The 18661-nt window shown below is 54.6% G+C and overlaps 1 protein-coding gene across 21 annotated transcripts in view; it reads right to left on the reverse strand.

The window, feature by feature from the left end:
• Window positions 1–236: 236 nt before the first annotated feature.
• The window catches only part of TNS1 (tensin 1), a 62596-nt gene continuing 44171 nt past the window's right edge, over window positions 237–18661 (reverse strand). For 13 of the 21 annotated variants that reach the window (XM_068195522.1, XM_068195519.1, XM_068195518.1 and 10 more), the window contains 15 exons: window positions 15996–16174; window positions 15656–15794; window positions 13228–13320; window positions 12271–12306; window positions 8948–9146; window positions 7259–8127; window positions 5829–5915; window positions 5054–5185; window positions 4547–4639; window positions 3798–3875; window positions 3624–3695; window positions 3376–3544; window positions 3039–3107; window positions 2657–2689; window positions 237–1621 (listed from right to left, as the gene is read on the reverse strand). In XM_068195522.1, the coding sequence (XP_068051623.1) occupies window positions 1477–1621; window positions 2657–2689; window positions 3039–3107; window positions 3376–3544; window positions 3624–3695; window positions 3798–3875; window positions 4547–4639; window positions 5054–5185; window positions 5829–5915; window positions 7259–8127; window positions 8948–9146; window positions 12271–12306; window positions 13228–13320; window positions 15656–15794; window positions 15996–16174 (2393 nt within the window). In that variant the 3' untranslated portion in view covers window positions 237–1476. The remainder of the gene's footprint in view (window positions 1622–2656; window positions 2690–3038; window positions 3108–3375; window positions 3545–3623; window positions 3696–3797; window positions 3876–4546; window positions 4640–5053; window positions 5186–5828; window positions 5916–7258; window positions 8128–8947; window positions 9147–12270; window positions 12307–13227; window positions 13321–15655; window positions 15795–15995; window positions 16175–18661) is intronic. The other 8 variants (XM_068195536.1, XM_068195526.1, XM_068195528.1 and 5 more) reach the window with 5 other exon arrangements.

Consider the following 18661-nt stretch of genomic DNA (forward strand, 5'->3'; position numbering starts at 1 on the left):
TCTCCCCTGCTGCAGTGGCACAGGGGCCTTCTGCCCCTCTCTCCACACAACCTGCCCTCCTCACCTACCTAAGGGAAAAGCCAAAGCACTGAAATCACTGCAAAACTATGGTGCATTTCAGGGGCACAAGCCTCAAACCAGATGGTTTAGGGGGTACACATGCATTAACCAGGGTGGCTCTCAGAGGACCTGTTACCTCCCCAATGAGCCAAAGCTGCCCAGCCACTGCAGGTCCCTTACTTTTTTTTTTTCCTTCCTTCTTTTTGTTTTTTTAACGTGGCCTCCAAAACAAAAGGAGAAAAAAAGCGCCTGAGTTACTTGTAGTCTTTTGCCTTTCGTGCAACTTGTATGTCCATGCAATTTAAAAACCGCTTGCGTGTCTCCGAAGAGCTAGATAGGGGTAGCCACGGGTCTGCTGCTTTGCACAGGGAACCTACCTGTGCCAGCATCCGCTATTATTATAATCATTATTATTATTACAACTATTCCTTTCCTTTCTGTTTTGCTTTTTTTGTGTTAAGAGAATGTGACAGGCCGCAGGAGAAAACTGTCAAAGAGGACTAGTGATGGGAGGGAAAAGGGGAAGATGGGAGAGGAGGCCACTTTCTGCATCCTCCAGGTTCCTGGGGAGTATCCACCTTTCCCAGGTGCTTGGTGGCAGGAACCCCCACACCTCCTCATAGGCTGTGGGTCATAAGAACCCCTGGGGAAGTGGAGAAACAGCGTGACCCCCCCGCTCCAGGTGGGCTCACAGTGGGCTCACCTGTGACTGGTGCTGGGCTCTGGGTCAGCAAAGGTCAGTCCATGGCCAAGTTCCCCAGGGATTGGAAGGTTCAGGACTAATTTCCCCATGCCCCCAGCAAGTTACCAGGTCATAAGCAGGTTTTAGGGGAAGCACAGGGACCAGTGAGGACCCTCCTCTGCAGCTGGACAAGGGAAGGTTTCTGAGAGCATCTCCTCAGGTGTCCCATAGACCCAGTGCATGCCATTATCTCCTACAGGTTAGTTCAAACGCACAGCAGATGGAGCTGCTGGGATGAAGCTTCTTCTCTTCCATGGGTTTTGCCAGTTGCCTTTTTTTTTTCCAGATGGAAAACACCAGTCCTGGTCCCACATCCAGTCCCAAATGGATGTCACCACTTGAGGCCATGATGCTGAAAGCTGGAAACACACCCCTCACTGCCGCCTTTGCTTTGGTCACCTTCCCTGCAATGGGACATGCATCCTGTCTGGCGTGACTTTGTGGCTCTCTTTCGTAGGTGCGTGGCTTTGGTTCCTCTACGTGTGTGTTTGGCTTGTGTTGAGTTTTTAGGGGTTTTGTTGGTGGTTTTTTGTTGTTTGCTGTTTTCCTCCAAAATTCCAACCCTTTCCCCCCCCCAATTCACTTCCCTCTCCCACAATGCACTTCCTCACACTCCTTCTCGGATCAGCTCCAAGTCCTTCTCCAAAATTCAAGAATCACCCGCAAGTGCCGGCTCATCTCTTCTGGCCAGAGCCAAGCATGACCCTGGAGACAAAGTTGACGATGGCTGCAGCTGGCTGGTCTGGGTCCAGCTCAGCAAAGAGGTGGCAGATGTTGTCTGTGGTGCTCCCTTGCTTCCTGGCCACAAAGCCGAAGAGCCTGTGTGGGGAGAAGGCAAGAGCCTCAAAATTGCTCCTGCACGGATTACCGCCACCCTCTTCCAACATGGTTTTGTCCTACTTCCCCTCTTTAACATCCAGCTCTCACAACACAGAGGGATACATCCCAAACCAGCCTGCATGAAGGCCCATCTCCTCTTCTCCTTGCCACAGTTTCTTTGAAGGCCAAGTTTCAATCATTTCTTGACCCAACCGCCCTTGCTCTGAACATCTCTGCCACCCTTCCCAAGTCCGTCCCAAGGAAGGGACCTTCCAGATGATCACAGCATTGACTTGGTTTAGCCTCTTGAAGCCAGGGGTGAGATGGGCTGGCCATTGGGGTAGACCCTCTAAGAGATTAAGGCCATGCAAGGACACAGTTAGCTGAATGAGACCATCTGGTTATTTCTGTCTGTCTCTCCCCTGATGAATAAAATGTCCCTTTTTTTTTTTTTTTTTTTCATTAGAAAGTGCAAACTCAAGTTATAAATACAGGGGGAACAGAATGTGAGACAGGCCCAGGCTACGGCATTTCTAATTGGGGAGGGGAAATATCCCAGCAGCTGGACATCCTAATAAAAACCCCTTCGCTCACACAATGGCTAAAATTAGTGGGAGCTGGCCCCTGCAAATGGACTCAGCCAACAGCTCTGTGCTCCCATGGGTCAGGATAGGAAGAAAGGGAAGAGATGAACAGTAGCTCACATGCCATCAGCATAACCCCAGCTCTGCTCTATAAGCTGGTTCCCAATGACTCCCCAACTCTCCCAATGCTGGGAGAGTTTCTGGTTTGGTCAGTTCAGCAAGAGTCATGCCTGCTCTGACCAGGAATTTGGGGCTAAAAGATGCATCCAGAGTCCCCAAGACTATGGTCTCATGCTTGGGTGAAACACTCCTGCAGTGAGGAGCTGAGCCCATCTCAAACACAGCCAGGATGTCCTGCACAGGGCATCTCCCAGCCAATGCCCAAACACAGGCAGAAGCCACCTCGACAGCACCTGGGAGGAATCTGCTGGGAAGCACAGAAAGTACTTACTTGGCTGGGCCACTGCCATCAGTTTTAGTCCACCTGCAAGGAGAAGAGAAGGTGTGAGAGATGGTCCCTCTGCACCCCAGAGAGAGACAGGGCCATGATGGGGAACACCACACCAGTGCTGGAAGGCCAGCCTGTCTTTGCACAGGCTTGGCTTTACGGAAAAATGATGCACCTCTCCCTCAGAATAAAGGTGCTTGGAGACACCAAAAAGTCACCAGAAGAAGCTGGCACTGCACCACAGTATCCAAGAGGACCTTGCATTTCTGCTCTCTGCAAGAGCAGAGAAGAGAGCAAGCAAACATCCTGCTCCAAGCATCCCAGGAGGCTAGAGGAGTGAAAGGGCTGGGGGGGTCATGTGCTCCCCCCAGGTCAGGGCACTCACTTTCGTTCCTGGGGGTCCAAGTCACAGAAGGTGACGGTATTGAGGGGGTAGTGTCTTCGGAAGAACAATCTGAAACACAAAGCGGGGAATATCAGGGCCAGGGAAGCTCCACCACTGTCTCACTACAACCCAGCTCCACCAGCCCAGGGGTCATTGCCACAGGTCTCCCATAGGATGTTCCAAGAGTCAAGGACAAAACCCAGCCATGTCCATGACCAGGTTGATGCCATCCCAGGGATATCCTTCACCAACACACTTCCTGAATCACAGTCCTGTTGGTTTTGGGAATGAGCCAACACTGGCTTTTGGCCAGAGAGGTGGCCATGGAGGCTCTTACTTCCTCTGGTTGTCCGTTAAGGTGATGCCTTGTGCAGAGACTTTGAAGTGAACAATGGTAGCTGTGGGTGTGGGGTCAGCCACCAGCGTCTCAGCAACAGCCTTCGAGATGGCCTGGGGGCCCGTCAGAGACTCCATCTCCACTGAGTTGATGAAGAGGACATTGCAGGCTGGAAAGGGAGACAGCAGACATGGAGTCAAGCAGTACTCCAAGCCAAATTCACCCCACAACAACCCCTCTCAACTCACCAGCACCCTGTTTGAGGAGGTCCGTGGCTGAGTTGGTGGCTGACGCAGAGTCTTTCTTTTCCTCCATGGGATCTAGAAGACATGGGATGGTTACTGGTGCTCCCTGCTTGGAAACCTACCCCCTCTCTGCAGGCTGTGAGGACAGATGCAAAGCCTTCTGGTCCTAGTTCTTACCTCTGTCAGGAATGACCAGCTTGCAGGGCAGGGCCAAGGGCGTGATGGAGTGCTGGTACACCAGTGCTGAGAGACAGCCTGGGGAGAGAAGGAAGATGGTCAGCACAGGGCCAGTGTTGCCAGATGAAGAGTTGTTTGCACCTGCTGGGTTAATACAATGATCCTCTTGCAAAATCATTGGGCTATGGAACCACACAATCCAAAGTACGATAACCATTAACCAAGGAAAAGAATAAGAAACTCCAGCTCTCCCTGATTAGGTCACCATTGCTCTGGGTGGAGGGAAGCAGGCTTTTAGGTGAGTTTCTTCACTAATGGTCCTAATGCCATGTGCGGCAATTCCTCTCACTGAAACCACTAAGTAGCCCTCCATAGATAGCTCAGGGAGGGGAGAGAGGTGCCAGGGCCACTTTAGGAACAAAAAATGCAACAAAGGTCTTCATACAGCTCCTCAGACAACATTAGTCATGGAATAAATGGAACAAGGGGAGCCCCTGCCCTCCACCCTCCCAGCAGCATCAGCTGTCCTACATGTGTGTGTAGAAAGGTATGTACCTATGCATACAGGCACGTTTGTGTGCTCTCATGAGTGTGCATGAACACAGAGGCTCCAAATGCCCATAGGATTCAGTTACACAGGGAAAGAGGCAGTAACAGGCTCTCCCAGACAGTTCTGCTTTGACAGTATGGCAAAGGCAAGGCTCTCCCAACCCAACCCCATATGTGGGAAGCACGCTGGGGGCACTTACCAAAATTAGGCTCGTTGGGACATCCTTTTAGTTTCACACCTCGTGAGCTAGTCTCGATGAGGAAGTGCCTCACCAGCTCATTGGTCAAGTCTCCTGGGAAGAGACAAGATGTTTTCACACCAGAGCCACCCTCCTCCTATTACTATGCAGTACCATTAAGGAACCAGTGCTCCAGCTCAAGGGACGGGTCCCTAAATCTACACACACCCTCCTCAAATCTGTCCCTTTGCACATGGTCAACCCCAAGCCAAGCTCCCCCACAGTGCTGGTGGGCTGGAGAGGCTGTATCCATTTTATTACACTAAAGTCCAAGATGTAGGTGATCCTGAGCCCTCCACAGCTCAGGGCAGAGGATGTCTGGTGCTTCCCTGTGCGCTGGGAGGCAGGGATCCTGCCACATCAGCACATACCCAAGGGCATGACTGGCTCAGCAGCCCCAGCTGCCCGGTCACCCTGGCTGAACGATGGAAAGCATCTCAGCGTGGGAAGGAGAAGGGCACACAATACCTTTCTTGTTCTGCTGCATGACCGTGGGAGGCGGAGAAGCAACTTTCATGGCGAGGCCATAGGCTCCCCGGAAGGAGTGGCTGTCTCGGATGATGAAAGCCCCCGGCTCCCTGTCCTTCAGCAGGGCAATGGCTGCAGGAGAGCATGGCAGAGCTCAGAGATGATGCATAGTGAGAACCAGCACACCCTCAAGACACCAGCAGGTGTGGGTTGGGACAGGGTGCCCCAGCTGCACATCTCATAGCCAGGCCTCCTGTTACCAATGTTACCAATGTTACCGCGCCTCCTGCACGTTTTGAGTGGGTTGGCAGGCTCATCTCCTCCCAAATCCACTGTCCTTGTGTGGGCATCTCCAGTTCCCACTCTGCCTATCTCTGAGCAACCAAGTACTGGAGAGCAAGCAGGAGCCAAGGCCCAAATGCTGGGACCATCCCCCTGAAGTCATCCTGCTGCCTCCTTGTTCTCCCCACTCATTTTAGCCATGTTTCCAAGATACCTTTGAGCATTATCAACTCGAGATCCAGGTGTTTTGCACCCTGAACTGCAAACATAGATCCACTGCACACTGCAGGGACTGGAACTCCTCTACCAAGAGGAAGATTTGAAGAGCCCACATCACACAAATCTGCTGCTGAATGGGGCTTCAAGCCCCATCTGCAGCAGCCTGAGCAGTCATTATTCACCTTCACTCTCAACCCAATCCATAAAGGAAATCCTTGTTAATCCCTGTGATCCCAGACACATCCGAACTCCCAACCCCGTAACATTTACTTACCCTGCTCCCTGGAGATGTCTGGTTTGTACCAGTACTTGGAAGTATCCTGCACAAACTTGACATTGGCACGAGTCTCGGGACTGATGTCTGCAGGAAAGGGAAGAAAAGACAAGAAAAAAGTTAAAAGATGCTGTATCTGAAACTCTCCATCCAGCCAAAGCATTAATACGTCCACCTCCTTTCAGATCCAGCACATTGCACTAACCTCAGCCCAGTTCCCCATACCCATACAGGCTGATCACTACCTGGAGCTTATGGGGCTGCTGGGCATCTAAAGCTAAATCCAAGCTCAAGGGCCCTCAAAGGGCTGTGTGTCAGATGAGCCCCTATGGCACACAGCCATAGATGAAATGGGAACTCTTCATTTAAAAGAAGCTGGCCAGGTGGAATAAAAACTGTTGGAGGAAAGAGGTATGTCTGGAGATGCCGGAGAGATCCTGATTTCAGAGGATTTTCACTGCTCTCCAATGTTCAAGATTTGGATCACATTTCATAAAAACAAATTTCTTCCCTTATCTTTGCTCTGTGAAGAAGAACTGGACACCCTAAGCAAAGCAGCTCCAGCCCCAGCCTGACTGTGCCTTGTTCAGTGCCCTCCAGCGGCACAGCCCCAGCGGGAGCTGGTCCTCTGGCTGTGAAGCTGTCATTTACTCAGGCAACATTTACAACCACCTGCTTTCCAAAAACAACCAGGCAAACAACCAAGAGGATTGGATAGCATCTCTGCTGGAGACATGTTATCAGCCCTCAGCAATCTGGTCACCTTCAGAGAGGCAGGGGGTTCACTCCCCTCACCAAGCTGCTTGTTAATTGTTAAGGATTTTAATTGCTCGTGCTTCCTTGCTGGGAAAGGTCCCTGGCCACATGAGTCACAGGGCCAGGACAAGTGCCAGAGTGCCCACAAAGGGCTGCCTGCTCAGCAGAGAAACTGGCCCAGCAGCCGGAGCCACTGCTGCCCCACAGCTTTATTTCCCTGGTCCTATCAGCCCTATCTTGACGTCACCAAGGTGTCTGTAACCAGAGCTGGCAAAAGCGTACCCGGCAGGATGGCACCCAGGGCACGGCACCATTTGAAATGAGGAGTCAGCGCCGCAGCGGGGTCCCAGTGGGGTAAAGCCCTCTGGGAATGGGGCCAAGAGGTCAGTGCATCCCCACAGCAGAGAAAAATTGCCTCCAGGAGCTTTGATCTCCTCATACACATCTCTGGAAGCTGTTTATGCCAGAGATGCTAGTCGGTGTTTTTCCTGTTTGGATTTGTCAGAAAGCGCAGGAAATGGCCCCGGCCCCAGCGGTGCCTTTGGTTTGCGGATGGACAGGAGGGGTAAATCAGGACATGGCTGCAATCCCTTTCCCGATGGCCAGCAAGGAGGAGGAGGGGAGAGCCCTGAGTAAGGCAGGGGGACACGGGGGCCTCCAAGAGCATCCCTTACCTGGCATGGAGAACTTGGAGAAGTCCGGCAGAGTGTGGGAGAAGGCGACGGCGCTCCCACCGCTGGGGCTGGACATGCCACTGGAGAGGGGTGAGGACACCTTGCCGTTGACAGTGGCATAGTTGGGGAGGCTGTTGGAGCGGTCCCCAGCTGACATGCGCCGCTTCTCAGGCAGAGCAGGCTGTGACGTGGGGCTGCCCTGGCGGTAGGCAGCCGAGTCTGGAGAGGAAGAATGTGGCGTGCTCGTGCCGGGGTAGTACGCTGGGGAGACAGGGAAGGACGGCGTGGAGGGAGGCTGGTAGCCAGAGGAGCTGCTCTGCCGAGACAGTGTCAGGTGCCTTTCCTCTGGGCTGGAGTAGCCATACAGGGGGCTGCCAGGGGATGTGGCTGCCGCTGCTTGGTGCCTGGACAGGCTGGGGCTCCCTGGTGGGGCCACCAGGTTGCCATGGGCCACCACAGCATGCCTGCCCAGCCCGGGGCTGCCCGGAACGCCACTCATGCTGGGGTTGATGGCTCTTCGCCCGAAGCCAGGGCTGGGCGGTGTATTCGTAGCCACTGTCCGGTGCAGGCTGCGGGGGCTCCCTGGCAGGGTGTGGACCCCCACCACATTGACCTGTGGCTGTGGCCGAGCTTGGGGTTCTGGCTGGAGGCCAGCTCGGCCATCAGGGTAGTCGGGGCTGCTGTATGCTGAGCCCGGGACCCCTCCTTGGACCATTGCAAATGAAGATGGAGACGAGTTTTGGTAGCTGCTGTGAGCAGAGGGCATCTGTGAGCCAACAGGCGACCGGTACAAGGGCTCAGCTGAGACATGGGGAGGTGTAACCGTGCCATGGGGGCTGCCTTCTGATGGGTAGCTGCGGAGGGAGGCCCTAGGGAGAGACAAAGAAAGGTAGAATTCAGCTCCACTGCTCATTCCTGCTGCTGACTGGTACTGGCACCTTCCTGCATGTGGCACACAGGGAAACTGAGGCACAGAGCCAGTCAGCTACTCGGTTGTTCGGAAGCAACTGTGGGATGGGTCCAGCCAGTTTCATGGAAGCAACTAGAGGCAGCTTTAACTCCACCATGAATCTCAGTTCCATCTCAAAATATGACTCTGGGGAACAGAGCCTTTTTCCAGTTCTGCTCCCAGCAAATACCTGATTTAGTCTGCCCTGCCAGCCCGTGTGGTTGCAGAACACCTCATGGGCAGGGTAGACAGGGGACAGGACAATGGCTCCATCTCACCCCAGAGGACTAATGCTCAGCCTTACCCAGGGCTAGGAGTTTGCACAACCCATCCCTCCTCCCACTCCAGGGGCCAGGTTCCCAGTGAGAGGTTTCTAAAGTCCAGTAACCACCAAGCAACCAGCAGTGACGTGGATTTCTGCTCTCAGGGTGCCAAAGCATACAGCTGGCTGGGATACCCAAACCCTGCACAGAGAGATGCGGGTCTTTGCAAAGGCAGTTTCCATGTGGGAAGAAGTAACATCCCTGAAGATGTTCAAGAAACAACTAAACATGGCACTTAGTGCTCTGATTTACTTGGCTTGGTGGTGTTCAGTCAAAGGTTGGACTCTGTGATGATCTTGGATGTCTTTTCCAACCCTAATGATTCTGTGACTCTGTGACTGTGATTCTAAGCCTGTGCACCTGGCAGGGTTCAGCCCCAGCCCCACCAGTCCCTGGGACCTGCACTCACTGCCTTACCCATCCATGCTGTGAATAGGGCTGCTGGTGGAGACAGGGCTGGGGGCGATGAAGGAGTTGGAGAAAGTGCCATTCCTGGTGGGCACCTCTGGGCCTCCAGGCTGGGCAGCAGGCTGGGCAGCGGGCTGGGCAGCGGGCAGTGTCCCTCCCCTGCCCGTTGTGGCTGTGCGGGCCACTGACTCAACATAGCTCCTGGGCTCTGCAGCAAGAAAGAAGTGAAAACAGATGAGCCTACAGTTTGCATAGGAAGGGGGCCACACCCTTCCCAGGATCCACATTTCACGCCAGTGAAGGTGCCTGAGCTGACCTCCTCCAGCCATGATCCCTTTGCCTGCCACAGCCCCTTTACCCTGCTCTGAGTCAGCGTCCCTCCCACCCAGGATGCCACAGAGAACACGTCCTGCTCCCTGTTCATCCCCAGCCCCTAAAAATAGAGCCAGTGACTGCCCTGCCTGCGCTGACTCACACAGGACTGATGACAATGCCTGTGGTCCCTGCCCTCTGCGGCCCACCTCTGCCAGCCATCTCCAGCAGCAGACCAGAGGGCAACTCCAGCTATTTCCACTGCAGCATCCAACACTTTCACTCCCAGCACAGCTTGAAACCGGAGCCCATGAGCACGACCAAGAAAAGCAATTTTCCTTTAGAGCCGCCAAGCTGTCCCGTGACAGCAGCAGCGGGCTGGGCTGGCCATTACTAGCCGTGGCAGACACCAGACCCTGTCCTCTCTCATACCTTGCCCCCTACCTCCTGTTCCACCCCGACTGGACCCCATCCCTATGACAGTCCCCACAGGCCCCACCAAAAGCTGCACCACAGGAAGGGGCTGCAGGTTCAGTCCCATTCCCCCAAGCCCCAAAGCCATGTCACACCTCAGCCTGCCCTACACAAGATCCAGTGGCATCAAATCCTATGGGCCAGGCAGCCTTGCTGGTCTCTGGCTCCAGGCTGGCCATGCCCAAAGCAGTTCTGCAGTAGTAATTAGCATTACAAACATTATTATTATTATTATTAGTCATAACAGCTGGGCTCTGGCTCAGCCTGCTGGCAAGCTGGCCTGCTCACAGTCAGCAACGCCAATGCACAGCTCCACGTTCAGAGCTGGAGCAGAGACATGCAAGGAAAAAGACTGTCATAGGTCCCACTCCTTCCCCCACAGCATCTCTGTGCCCCATCTGTCTGTGGAGAGGGGAGGAGGAGTCCCTCCCTTGGGCTGATGTCCCCAGCCAACAACCCTAGGAAAGATCTGAGCCAAAACCACACGATGGACCTCTACACAGGTTAGGGACCAGCATCTAAGGCAGGACATCCTGAGTGACAGGAATGAGGCACTACCCAGGGCAGCTGCAAGAAATCCATCGCAGCTTAGGTAATTAAATTAATTTCGCAGCTACTTACTTTTCCCCTTCCCAGCTCCCCAGCCCTGACTAAAATTAGCCAGACAGTACATATGAGTCAGCCTGCAAGAGGTTAAGATCATAGGGCTGTGAAAATGCCAGCCCCTTCTAAAAAGGCAGGAGCAGGAGGCTCAGGGGCTGTGCCACAGTGAGGTGTGTGACCATGGTCACAGGTTCCAGTACATTGATTCAATACAGGACAAGAGAAAAGTTAGGAAGTTTCAGGCAGGATTTTTTGAGGTTGAAAAATCTGATCTTGCCTCCTTGTGTTTTCTTGGAAGGGACTCTGGAGATGGGAAAATGGGTGGGAAAATAGAGAAGCTCTGAGTCACCAAGGAGATGGGCATTTGTTTGGGAATCCCACATCCAAGCAGGGCTGCATACTGGCCAGAAATCCCCAGTGCTGCATCTGTGTCAGGCTGTTTTAAAGCCTCCTCAGAGCTAACAGCCACATCCTGAGCTCCCACACTGCCAAAGCATCTTCCAACCCCATACACAGGGCAGCCATTCCAGCCAGGATCTGCTAAGCAGAGCACAGAGGGGCAGGGACTGCCCCTCCTGGAGTGTGGCTAAGTGCAGAGGGTCCTAAGCCAGCAGTAAGCCAAAACACCAGTCCTTTCTCAGAACTGTAGATTCAATGCCCAAAATTATCATTTTACAGAGGATGAAGCAGGGCAAGAGGCCCACGGCAGCCACTCAGCCTTGCTTGGGGGTCAACCATCATGCAAGGGGACAGAGATGCAGGACAGCTTGAGCTCCTGAGGATTTAGTGGGAAGGAGAGGAGAGGCAATGTTTGAGTCTTCGGAGGCTTAAAGCTGCACAGAAATGGTAAAGCTTGGGGGAACTTATGGGGTAAAAACCTGGTTTTATCCCAGCTTTGCTTCCTTTAATGCATCCAAAAAGTCATCATTGAAAAATCAGTTCTGAAAGTAGAACTTTTTTTTCAAGCAAACACTTTCCCCAGTATCACACAGTGTTCAAGTTTTGGTTGTGTGCATTTTGAGAAACTTCCAAGGAGAAATGCTGATGGCTGCTAGGGCTAGAGGAAGTACCGCACCCACCAAGAAGAGACACTCTTTCCCCAAAACCCATCCTGAACATACAGTTCCTCATCCCAGCTCTAAGGGGGATTTGCTTCCTTTGCTTCCTTAGAGGAGGAAGCAAAACCACCCAACAACCGTTACCTAGCAGGCAGCACTCCAAGGAATCACAGCCACTCCCAAAGCCTCTGTCCCCACACGAGATGTGCCATCCCAGAGCCCACAGTGCCTGCACCATCAGCACAGCCATACTTGAATTGATGCCCAGCTTAGCCCCATCCTTGGCATCCCCAAAGTGGCACAACCCAGAGACAGGAGAGGTGGGGGGGAATTAGGGCAGCTGCCTGACAGGCAGAAGATGTGCACCAACTGCTGGTGCTGCACCACTGCCCAGCCGGCTGTGCTGGCAACACACTGGTGGCCTCTGCGCCTGCTGACCTTTTGTGCTGCACTTTGGTTTATTTTCGCTCTGAATGGCAACAGCAAAGCCAAAAGGGGAGGGAAGGAGACTAAAACTGGGGCTGTTGCTCCCAGATCCCTGCCAGGCTCATCCAAAGCTGGCCGTAGCGTGCCAGCATCCCCAGTGTGCCACCAGTAAGGATGCGACTCACTGACAAAGAGCTCTCAGTCCCCACAGATGACTGCCACACAATGTGACAGACCTTCAGGTCCAGCTTGGACACTGAGAAATCCTACCACGACACAAGGCATGCTGTGCCCCTCCTCTAAAGGGAGCAGCACAGGCAAGACTCGGGCTCCTACATCCCTGAGGGACAGCGCAAGGGAAGGCTGCTGGAGCAGACACCTGGGTCTGCTCTGAGTGACAGTCCCAACAGTGAGGTTGCGTGAGGAAGAGAGCTACAGAGAAAGAAAAGCCTTTCTTACCTTCTTCAGAGTCACCGCCTGCTTCCCCTTCTAGCTCTGAGAGATGGAGGGGCAGGGGAGGGATGGGAGTGGGGAGAGGAGGAATGGAGGTGTGAGACAGAAAGAGAAATCAGAGTTAAGCAGCTCTGCCTTGCTCAGGCAGGAGCACAGACAGCACAAAGGAGAGCCCCACACCTCCCAACACTGGAAGTGCTCCAAACTGAAACCTGGTCTCAGACACCCTCACATCACATCAACATCCCAGAAGTGAGGTCCAGAACACAGGAGGCTGCCTTCAGATGGGAAAGAGGGAACAGTGCAGAAGAGAGTAACCGAAGGGCTGCTCCGAAAAGCCCAGCAAGCACCAAAAAAGCATCAGCTCACCCTTGAGGGCAGAGGGATAAGGGTCTTGCAGTGTGAGCTCAATCAACCTGTGGCCCCCAGGCTCAGATAGCTTTGAGGAGGTTACACTCAGCCCTGAGCTGGCTCAGGAAGGGGCCCTGGGTACTGGGGAACAGTAAGGTCTGTCTTGGCAGGCTACTCCAGGACACATCCCCAGGACAGCAGGGCCTTTGCACTTAAAAGACTGCTGTCCAGGATGGAAAGAGCTCTGGATATTGTTCTGGCTGACAGGCTCAGCTCCGAGAGAGCAAACTGTCTCCAGCTGTCCTAGGGAGGAGAAGGAATGTAGGGGGTGGGAGAGGGAAGAATATGGGGCTGGGAGGAAACAGGGCCACAGGGTTATCTACTAGCCTTCACCGCTGCAGACCCTACTGTGCAGAGCCCACCAGTGAAGCACCAACATCCCCCACGCTTACACAGTCCCAGAGGCCCCACAAAAGGCGACAAGGACCCCCAGGGCCACCTGGCCCCAAAAGGGAGGTGGAAGTGCCTTCTAAAAACTGGGGGCCCTTCCAGGGTATCCCCACAGATGCCCCCACAAAAAAATCTGCCTGCAGTCCCTGTGTCCGCACTCACCTCCCACTGGATGCAGCAGGATCTCAGCCGGGTTGTGGGGTTTCAGCCCCAGTGCTGAGAGCGGGGTCTTGGCCAGGCCAGGGGGAGAACGCACTGTTGGCACAGTGGGTACAAGAATGTTAGTGGAGGGGTGGGAGGTGATGCTTCAGAAAGGCTGGAGGTGCCCAAGGGTTCAGAACCTCGTAGCCCATACCACCCACTGGCTGCAAGGAAGGGCTGCTGAGAACACGAGATGCCCTTGTATGAAGCAACACCTTGCAGAAGGATATTGATCCCCCTCTTCATTTGGGAGAGGACACAGGGTGGGAGGTGACTGGGAACAAACACCCTGCCCCATTGCAAAGCTGGCAGGATGGAGAAAGAGGACAACTCCCATCAGGACAGGCCCAGACCCCATCTCCCAGCACCATCCCCATAAAGCCCCACCATAAAGACATGAAGCCCCTTTCATTTCCCCTATGTGAGCAGCCATCCCAACCCAGCTCTCCCACACCTGAACTCCTTTCTGCCAATCCCCACATCTGGCTGAGCTGGAATCCAGCTGTCCCAGAGCAGCTCATCACCCCCAAAAAGGGGACAGAAGGACTGCCAAAAAACCCCTGCCCTCCAGATCAGCTCAATGGGTGGATGAGGATGTTCACACAGAGGGGTGGCAATGCACATGTGAGTTCTGCACCCCTGTGCCCAGACATACACACCAGGAGGAGCTGCATATGTGTGTATGGTTATGGTATGGATGGCAGTGGAGTTTCACAGGGCAGGGCAGACCACCCCAAGCAGATTGCATCTCCTCTCCCCTCCTACCCACTGGGTTTGCCCCATCTCCTTGATGCTGTATTTTCCCATATTAGGGGAAACCTCAGGGCATCATCTTAAGCAAGAGAGACCAAAGGGCACGAGCTTCCAGCATGTCTGAATGTCTCTGACTGGTGGCACAGGCACAGGGCCTGTGGTGAGGCTGGGAGGCAGTGGGTGGTGGGAGGTCAAGAGGAAAGCCAGACCCTTGCCCTGAGGCCAGGTCCATCCAGCAGCCTGGGGCTGGAGCAGCTGAGCAGCCAAGTTCCTGGGAAACTAAGACAGCAGCACCTTCCCCAGTGGGTATCTGATTCCCTCAAGTCCAGCTGACCCCAAGCCGCAATGTCAGTGCACATCTCAGTTGGCTGATGAGCAGCAAGGTCCTCACAGAGCCAGGAATTCTCGCAGGACCACCATCTCCCAACAGAGGGAAATTGCTCCTGCATCCCTCAGGGCCACTTTGGCAAAGCCTGAAAGCTGCAACTTAAAACTTCCCAGGCTTCCCTGGCTGGTGCTGGATAAGCAGCACTGTCTCGGGGCCACAACCCCAGCCAGGCTGTTCCCGTCACCTCTGCAAGTGACTCATCTCCCAAAGCCACTGACCCGCTGCCAAAGGAGCTGCTGCTGCCCCAGGGCCGAGCTCTCAGTCCCAGGAACAACAGGGCCATTTCCGAGCTGCCAAGCACCCCTGCAATGCTCCCACACTCGTCTCCTCATCCCAAGAGACAAGGCTCAAGTATCAGAGGATTGCAGGGAAGGAAGAGCAACAGTACAGGAGAAAACAACTCCAAGCCCCGCAGGCTGAGCTGTGGGGGGCAGGTGGCTTCACTGCAACCAGAACATGGCACCAGAAGGGGCTGTGCTCAGCCCAAGCATCCCCAACCCTAGAGCATCCCTCAGCCTTCAGCCCACAGAAGTGTTTTAAAGGGGAGAGGGGTCTGTCATCTTTTCAATGGGTTTCCCAGTTGACTGGCTGCTCCACTGCACTGCTCTGGCCCGAGTCATGCTGTGCCGACGCGTGGCTGCTCCTCAGGGCTCGTCGCTCAAGCTGGTCACACAAACCCAGTCCACACAAACCCACCGCGACTGAGACAGGGTAAGTCAGAACAGAGACGCTGCGCTGGAGGAGCAGAGACAAGCTGCATGCAAAGAGCATGCACCCCAGCCTTCTGCCCCTCCTGCCTTTGAAATTGTGAGCAAGAAGTGACATGGTGTGAGTCTGGCCTCCTGATCTTAAGTCCCTCTTGCCTCCCTCCCACTCGCCTGCCACTGCAGCTTTGTTTCTCTTCATGCCATGCCAGTAGGAAAAATGGGGAGATGCAGGATGGGTTGGGGTCATAGCATGCCTCTCTCCTTCTCCTCATCCCACCTTGGGATCCCATCAAAAGAACACCCCAGTGAGTTGAGGGTGGGAAAAAGCCAAGATGAGGGTGCCAAGCATGTGATGCTGAATTAGGTGGGATGCTGATAGCAGCATGGAGTGGCAGGATGTGGAGGAGAAAGGAGGATGGAGAGGAGTGGTTAACATGGCGGTGGGTGTCTGGAACCTGGAGCTGTCTGACCCTTGGCAAATTTCTGGCTTGCCCAGAGCCACCCACCAAGCCCTTCTGCCTCCCAGAGACATGGCACTTACAGGTGTTGGAGTAAGGGGTTTGTGGTGACACAGGGAAGGCTGGGGTAGGGGGAGAAATCTCACCGCCGCTGGAGGGTGGGCTGGTGGGGGAGGCACCCTCCATCTCCTCAAAGGCTTCCTTGTAGCTGTGGAGGTGAGGCTGGGGAGAGCAGGAGAAAGAGTCAGTCCCATCCCTATGATGGGCAAAAACTCTAGGACACCCCAAGGAGAGGGCAGAGGGGGCAAAGGGAAGGGTTTCACCTCCTCCCTGCTAACTACCACCACCACCAAGCCCCTCCCTGGAGGCACGTCTCCCCAGTCAGCCAACCCCCAACCCCAGCACTCCTCTACTTCAGCACACCTCTTTGGGCCTCCCTCCAGGGTTGGCTGCGATGGTGCTGACCACCTCAGGTGAGAGGACGGTGGGGCTGCGGGGCGAGCTGGGCTCTGGTGAGCTCTTCTCATAGTGGCTGTCGCTGGGAGTCCGCTTGCGGGCAGGAACAGCGCTCTCCTCCAGAGACTTCTCCCGGGACTGCACGCCTGCAGGGCAAGTACAGGGTGGTAGAGGGGTGAGGAGCTGCCAGCTGAGATGGGCACCAGCAGGAGATGCTTCAGGCCTGACCTGAGAGGTCTCAGCATCAGCACTCACCTGCATCAAACCCCAAACCAGCATGGGTAGCTGGAGCAGACATACCCTACAACAGTGACCCCAGACCAGGTGATAGAGGAAGGCAGGGTTGTGGCTAGTGGCTGAATTGCTGCACTTGCCCTCCCAAGCACCATTAGATTTTCAGGGACAACAACCTCCAGCAGTGGGTGCAAGGGGCAATAGCATCCTGAGATTAGTCCAGACAGCCCAGTCCTGCAGAGCAGGGTAGCAACAGGGCCTCCCAACAGCATCATAGTGGGAAATGACCAAATCATCCAGCACAAGGACAGCTGTATTCAGCCTGCATCCCTGCACCCACAGCCAGATGTGGCTTCAACCACAGCAGTGGAAAAAGCCTGGTTTTTTGAATCCCCAAGGCAGAGGGAGCACTGGATGAAGAAGAAAGAATGCAACAGAGGAATGGTGCAGGCAACCCTAAAAAAACACTGCTGCTCTGTCCCCAGTGCAAAGCCTCTCTCAAAGGAGAGATCAGCATCTCCCCTCCACCTCCCCCCAAACATCTTTCCCTGATCCCAGCAGTATAAGCCACCAATGTCCACAGGCTGGGGGGAAGAACAGAGTGACCAAGTCATCACAGGAGAATGGTTTCTTGGGCTGTGGAGATCTCCTTGGCTGGGATAAAACCCAGGAACACAATAAAGTTGGCACAGGGCAGGGCAGCTCAATTCTCCCAGGACTTGACAGTGCCCAAACACACTTTCTACCCCATCTCGCCTGGTTAAGAGGTTAATCTGGGCTCATGGACGATGGTGCCGAGTGCACAGCAACCCCACAGAGTACCAGGGGCACAGCTCAGAGCCCCGTGGGACTCACACTCCTACCCGCTAGCAGAGGTGACAACACTGTTCCCTCTACTTTTCCCACAATCGTTGGACACTCATGCTCCCCTTGCTCAGCACATTAGGGAAGAAAAAAGAGAAAAAGGAGGAAAAGGAAAAAAAAAAAAAAGAGAGAAAGGCCAGCATCACGCTCCAGGAAATGCACTTTTCAAACACCAACTCCTTTCCCACGGGCTGACAGAGGAAAACCAGCCATCAGCTGCTTCCCCTCACTCCCGGGGGCTCCGCATGGGACCCACGCCTCGCCTCGCACCCGCTGACCTCCCCTCTTCACTGCTCGGCACACACACCAGAGCTTTCCCGGCCCGGGGCAAGGGCTGGGAGGGCAGGAGGGAAGGAGGTGGCCTGGGCACATTTCTAAATAATCAGCCCAGTGAATGGCAACAACAATAAAATCGCGGATTGGGGGGAGAGGCGGCCAGGCTGCGAGGCGGGGGACTCGAGCCAACGGGGCTGGCTCCAGCCACAGAGGCGGCCTGGAAAATTCCACTAAGAGCAGCTTTGAAACACAACTCCCGATCCCTTCTGCAGGTGCTCACCGGCACGGGAGATGGCCATTAAAAAGACCCGTGGAGAGAACAGGGGGACCGAGAGGGTCCCTGGGAAGCTGTCTTGGAGGTATGGGCAGCATTGCAAAGGGCCATCCCGTATCTTTTGTCCTGCTTTTCACTTTAAGGGACTGAAGCCTACAGTTGTGAGCACAGGGAAAAACAAGATATTGGGGGGGAAAAAAGCAAACTCTCATATTTTCTTTTTTTTCTTCCACTTTGTGCACTATGGGTTCTCCTGAACACTGCAGGAACATCACCAGGAGCATCCCTTGGCCCATTCCAAAGGGAACTGCAGGGCCCGAGCACTTCAGAGAGGCAGGGACTGGCTCCTCGAGCTGTGCACGCCTGCCTTGCTCTGCATTTTTCATTTGGGAAGTGCTAAACGCGGCAGATGGATGGAGCCTGGCTATCAGTGCGCATCACACATCTGCAGCATGGGACTCCCTCCCCTGCTCCATCCCCAGGGCTTCACGTCACCTAACCACAGGGTGCTGGATCTGGCCCATTGGGACACCCAGGAGCTCAGCAAGCTCTGGCTGCTCCACTCCCCAGACATGGAAAACGGCCGGGGCCACAGGGAGGGGAGGGAGGAGAAGGGAAAAAAGGGACTCATTGTTCAGGAGCGGAGAGTGGGAAACTTCACAGGCCGCCCGGAGCAAAGCCTGGAGGAAACCCAGGCTCTGAGCGTGGCTCCCCCGACCCCCTGGGTGATTTATGGGATGGAAACTATGCTTGAAAAACAAACTCTCCTTTCCCCAGCTTGCTTTGCCCCCTCAGCAGACATAAAGCCTCCCTTAGCCATGGTACTGTCACTGGACTCCCAAGGACGCCGCGGCTGGCTGCAGGATGGCAGATTCCTGTTCACAAAGAGGGAGCAGCAGCCTGCACCCCACTCCTCACCCAACACCTGTGGCACTGCCACTCCTCCTGCTGCTCATTTAAGTACCTATTCTAGTACCAACCCATT

Source organism: Anomalospiza imberbis, chromosome 7, assembly GCF_031753505.1.
Source record: "Anomalospiza imberbis isolate Cuckoo-Finch-1a 21T00152 chromosome 7, ASM3175350v1, whole genome shotgun sequence".
NCBI lineage: Eukaryota > Metazoa > Chordata > Aves > Passeriformes > Viduidae > Anomalospiza > Anomalospiza imberbis.